Below are 6054 nucleotides of genomic sequence, written 5' to 3' on the forward strand. Positions count from 1 at the left end.
CAGGAGGCATTAATGTACTATTGTACAAACCGAAAAATGCGAGCAACCATGATTATTAAGTCTATCAGCCAGCAAGGTCCGTAAAAGTCGGCGGGGTTAGCAAAAATCAAAGCTAATAGCGACCGCCGCAGCCTTAAAACTGCATAATTATAATTTTTGTTAAGTGTTGTAAGCTATGTATATTCAATTTGCAAAACGTTAAACCAATATCTCTTTGTTTATTGGCAACATAAACATAACCAGTAACCACTCATTGTACTCAACAACTGTTGCATGACGACACAAAATAACAAAGACCTGTCGGGTGGTAGGCTGAAATGAACAAAACTCAAACAAAATAACGTTGAATTCTCGACGCAAAATAATAATAATTTTATTACCTTTTATTTAATATGCCTATGTCTTTTTGAGCACCAGAAAAAGAGAAGCTAAAAACCTCTAAAATTTCGACATAAGACCTTCACAGATTGCTATAATATTCCTTAGATCTCAGCCCACTTCTACAGATTCATTATTAACTTCTGTTACTTAATTCTTAAGTAAATTGTACATACATTTAGAACTCTATGGGTATATGCGATGTAAATTCTCGGCTTCTCTAAGTCTTGAATACAAAAAATATGTTATGTTTCCCGATATTTGTTGGTCTCCTTAGAACAGCGATGAATGCCGAAGAAGCTACTATGGACGGGCTGGGAAGGCTTCCGTCAAAAGGTCCACCATCCATTCATCAAAAGGCACTCTTCGTGTTTTGGGTCTCAGTGGTCTCATTGGCAGCTTTTAGGAAGCTTTTGGTGCTACTGAAAGTTCCATCTTTGCGGACTGCATTTCGGCCTATGTTTTCTGGTATGCAAGAAATGGTCGTTTATTTTATTTTATTTTTTTGCACTTTTGATAATTGCTATTTGTAGTTTGTTTATGTGGCTTTATAACTGCAGTAAGTGAATGGCCTTAAATTGCATTCATCGGAAAAGTACGCTACACATGGCACTCGGGATTAAGCGGGAAAGAGGGGGTGCATGGTGGAGGGGTGGTACGGGCGAGGGGCCACACGCATCTTACGTCTGGGATCTTCTTTTAGTTTGCTAAACTCGTTATCCTCCTTTCCCCCACTCATGGAGGATGTACTCTCGCCACAACTGCTAGGCCCACTGTTTCTTAGCCTGCGTAGTTTGCGCGCATATTTAGAAAACGCGAAAGGCGAGAGACGGCCACGCGAGGTGGCCCTCTCTCGCGCGCTCAAAAACTACGCAGGGTATCTGATTCTGAAATCGTCGAGACTCTCTCCAGAACTTTCAGGATCTCCCTTCTTGTAACTTGCATCTCTGTTTTGCTTTCTTCCGAAGATAACAAAGAAGCCCGCCTTGGAATGGTAGAAAACGGTGAGATACCACAACAGAAGGCCATCCTCGACAACGTGAGTAAAAAAGAGCGTAGCATCGGTCAAGAGAACAATGTTGCTGTAAAGACGCCAACTCAAGTACCCATTGCTGTTAGACCAACTTTGGATCAGTTCCTGCAAAGTGTGGCTCTATTTGGGGCCATTATGTTCTTTTACTATTCATGCGATGATTCTCACTATTTTCCTGCCACTGAACGCATTTATTCACGTGACTTGTTTTGGTTTCTGGTCCTTTTGCTTGTGGCAGTAGCCGCTGGATTGACAAGGAAGGAGACTGCAGATAAGATATTAAACCGTGAGCAGACCGAGGAATGGAAAGGCTGGATGCAAGTCATGTTTGTTTGGTATCACTACTTCAAAGCCGCGGAGACTTACAATGCTATAAGAGTGTTCATTGCAGCTTACGTGTGGATGACTGGCTTTGGTAAGATTTCTTTTGTTTTAATTTTGAGTGCGGGGTGGAGTAAGGAAAATGCAGTTTGATAGTAACGTTGTGCAGTCTTGAAACAGTTTATTGTAGTCCCTTCAATGGTATTCCATTTGTAACCAATTATTCCTATTGACTACACATAATTGTGAAGTTAGTGAAGCTTAAACGTACGTAATGTTTGCAGGTCCGTAATGTGTTGAAGAATTCTTAGAAATATGATACGTTTACAAAACCATAGTTAGTAGAGGAGACTAACTATGACAAAACCGATGCAATTAAGAGCAATTGTGACTCAAAACAGGCTCAAAAGAAGGAGACACAAGAAAGGCTGACAAGAATAACCAAAATCCAAAATCAACAATATTTTTAAGGAATAGCCGTCAATTCATCAATAAGAGGATTTTTTTCTTGATGGGCAATCATAATTATTCTTAGTACGTTCAAACACCTCTGTAAACAGTGACGACAATTTGAGTAGTTGATGGTGAAGGCATTCACTGATGCAAAAAGAAAAGAGATCTACAGTGCTATATTGTCGATGTGTTGTTTTATTTTATCCCGCCAGTACATTAGTTTTTGCCGTGTCGGTTGCTAGGCTTCTCGGTGATAAAGCCAGCTAACATATCTTATGAGGAAGTAAGTGTATGCCCATTTACTCTGCTGTAAAATGCTTTAAGCAGTTATTTTTATTACACGTTGCTTTCAGTAAAACACTGAAATATTGTGATCTTTCATCTTTCCAGGTAATTTTTCCTTCTTCTGGGTTAAAAAAGACTTCAGCCTTTACCGCGTCCTCAAAATGCTTTTTCGCCTCAATTTCCTCGTAGTGATCACGTGCTTGGTGGTGCGTAACGAGTACATGTTATATTACATCTGCCCGATGCACACCTTCTGGTTTATATCCGCCTACTGCTTCATGAGACTGCTGAACAGTTGGAACGACGACCCCAAAAAGATGGCCGCAAAATTCGCAATATATTTTCTTATCGTTTTCTTATTGTTTGACGTACCAAGTGTTGGAGAAATCGTTTTTAAGCCTTTGTGCTTCATTCTAAACTATGAGAATTCTCTCCACGAATGGATGTTTAGAGCAGGACTCGATCATTATGCCACTCTTCTGGGCATGCTCTGTGCTTACCATCATCCTAATTTTGAGAGGCTCATGGGATATCTAGATGAGAAGTGGTCGCCAAAACGTACAGCAATACGGTTTGGAATGGCCTTAGTCTGCCTAACCTCCTTCGCTCTTTGGGTTCGATACGTCTTTGTACTGGAAAAATACGAGTATAACAGACTCCATCCGTATTTTTCCTTCATCCCTTTGTTGTCCTTCATATTTCTACGCAACATGTTTCCGTTGTTTCGAAAGAACTACTTTTACATGTTCACGTGGCTTGGAAAAATCACTCTAGAAACGTACATCTCCCAGTTACATGTTTATCTCCAAGGCAACGCCAAGTTTCTGATTTCTTTCATCCCAGGGTACCCATTGCTTAATTTCGCTTTTGCCACTGTTGTCTATCTTTTCTTGTCGTATCACTTGTTCCATCTTACAGTTGAGATCAGTTCGTTTGTGATTCCCAAGGACCATAAATTGATGTTTAAGACCTTTGCTGTAGGCGTTGTGTGGCTAACAATATGTTATATAGTAGGATTTAGTTTAAAGGGGTTTTAGTTTTCTTAACATTGCTGTTTGTGGTCGGTTTTGAAATAAAAATAGAAGGGATACAAAGCCGTGTGTTTATGCCTTTCTACAAACCACTTCCTAAATACCACTTACTTGATTGGCTATACTTTACTTTACTTTAATCATTTTCTCAAACATACATACTATACAAAACCGAGGGGAAGACCAAAAACAGGAACAAGTTCCCTTACAAATGGCCACCCAGAAAACCCAGAAAATTTAAATATAAATCTAATAGTAAAGATAACAATAGTAAAAATAAACGAAAAATTAAGTTAATTTAGAATCTAGTTGATAAAAATAAGCCTTACAAAGTCTTTTGAATTCAGAAAGGGACTCAGACTTTCTGACATGCACAGGTAAACAGTTCCAGGCTTTGACTTTGTGGAAATAGGAGTATTTCAGAATATTTGTTCTTGTATATTGAATTTTAAATGACAGGTTAGCATTTCTCAAATCATATGCTGCAATGCCAATTGGTAGTTTCTGTGCATTTTTCATGTAACCTTTTGTTTCCTAATACATGTCCACTTGCGCAGACAAAATTGAGGTCGGTGATACCTGTATCATCAGTGGTGCCTGGGGTGGAGCATTTGAAGACTATTCTTGGTTTTCACGTGACGTCATCAAAATCCTAAAATCCAGAATCGCAAGACCCCTGAGTTTTTATCCTTCACTGGCTATTAGACGTCCTTAATATGATATCATTTGAAGGTTTTTAGCTCGAAAACAATCGCTGTCTTTAAGATAGAGCATTTTGAATTTCAGAGTTTCACGCCACACCAGATCCAAGATGACCGCGAAGGGTCCGTTCCTAAAGCCTTACTTGCGATTTTTGACAATCTCAACAGTTGAGGTTTTGCTAGAAGTGTTTATGTGAATGTTTACTTGTTCACGACTGTGATCTGACCGCTTTTTGTAGCAGAATTTAAAGCCAGGTGTTTTCATTGATTTCCGGCGGCCATGTTGGAGTCCAACCAGTTGGACTCCAGCATGGCGTTTCCATATTGTGCTCTCTAAATTTGCTTGAAACATTTTGACGGATAACTCGAGTACGGAACAACATACTGACCTGAGACTTGGACAAAAAGTTTATTTAGTAGTTTTCTAAAGCAACCTGTAATATTCTTGATTTTTTTGACTCAATAGTTTTCGCGGCGTGACAGTGGCGTGACAGTGAAAACCACCTATTGGCTAGTGAAAATGACTTTATGAAAATGACTGTATGACTTTATCCTGTCCATTACCCATCACGGTTGAGGCTGTAAGCTATAGTTGCTTCGTGACACGTAACAAATGTAATCCCTGTTTTATCGTTGTTTGCCTCAGCTGGCAGATTTCTACTCAGAGACGGAATAGGCAATAAAATTTGAGGGTTCTAGTTCATTGTTTTGTTTTGTTCGTGTGACTCCGTTACAGCGCGACTCGCCATACCGTGGCCACCCAACAATCTTTTTTAGTGTTTTATCGTAATATCACTATATGTTTGACGAACACGCCGCCTTGCAAAGTTGAATACGATCAAATGGATACTTGTTACATCGTATTTATCAACAAAACACAGTGAAAACGTAAAATATTGCAATATGACACTTGTAAAAAAGTTTGTTGGGTGGCCACGGTAAGGCGAGTCGCACTGTAAATGCTCCAAACAAATGTAGGCAGGAAAGATAACAGAAATCTGTTCCGACCCAAAATGATCCATTATCTGTATTAAGCTGGTCTTTACACGTTTAAACTTTTCCTTTTTACCCGTTGAGAAGTGCCACTTAGACAAAGTTAGATACACACCACCCTCCGTGGAAAAAAGAAACTCGAAAGGTGATGGAAAACGGAGAAATTTGAAAACGCCGTTTAAAATATTTTCTTTCCACAGTAGTGCAGATAAATTTGAAAACGCATCTATTTTGGTCAAAAAAGGATAAAATGCTTTTTGGAAAAAAAATCTTTGAAGAGTGTTTCCGAAAGGTTCCGTTTGCAAAATGTTTTTCGCCCACACTAAAACGCAAAGCGGGGCGTTTTCAAATTAATACACTTTGAAGATCGTTTTCGAGAAGTTCCTTTTTCGGTGGACAATTTATCTGGATTAGTGTGGACGGTTGGCTCAACCGGAGGAAAAAAATGCGTTTTCAAATTTATCCGGATTAGTGTAGTCGGGGCCTAACTTGAACGGTTACCCCACCCTACCGCCCCCACCTCACATTCTCCTTCTCGAGCGCTTCGCACATTTGCTACGCAAAACTGATTGTGGGTTTATGGCATTCATTTAAACCAATTTCTCTCAACTATTGATTTTCACGTATATCACCGCCGCGATGTAGGTGGACATATGATTGGTTGCAAAGCATCAAAACAATACTATTATAGGTATAAACTTTTCTTTATTTTATAAATCTCATATCCAATACATAATTTCAAATCTCTATCAAATAGTCCATTCTTCAGAATATAACAGTCATTTTACAAAATTTCTTCACAGTAATTATCATACAAAATACTATTCCACGTATGCAGCACTACGCCGTTTTAGCGCGC

At 39.2% G+C, this 6054-nt stretch overlaps 1 protein-coding gene across 1 annotated transcript; it reads left to right on the forward strand.

The window, feature by feature from the left end:
• Positions 1–28: 28 nt before the first annotated feature.
• On the forward strand, positions 29–4293 carry LOC144657567 (uncharacterized). Its single transcript, XM_078517912.1, has 3 exons — positions 29–846; positions 1347–1826; positions 2576–4293. The coding sequence occupies exons 1-3, from the start codon at positions 621–623 to the stop codon at positions 3505–3507; spliced, it is 1638 nt and encodes a 545-aa protein (XP_078374038.1). The 5' UTR covers positions 29–620; the 3' UTR covers positions 3508–4293.
• Positions 4294–6054: the final 1761 nt, after the last annotated feature.

The sequence above is a fragment of the Oculina patagonica genome, chromosome 6 (assembly GCF_052425735.1).
Source record: "Oculina patagonica isolate OP01 chromosome 6, crgOcupat, whole genome shotgun sequence".
Lineage (NCBI taxonomy): Eukaryota > Metazoa > Cnidaria > Anthozoa > Scleractinia > Oculinidae > Oculina > Oculina patagonica.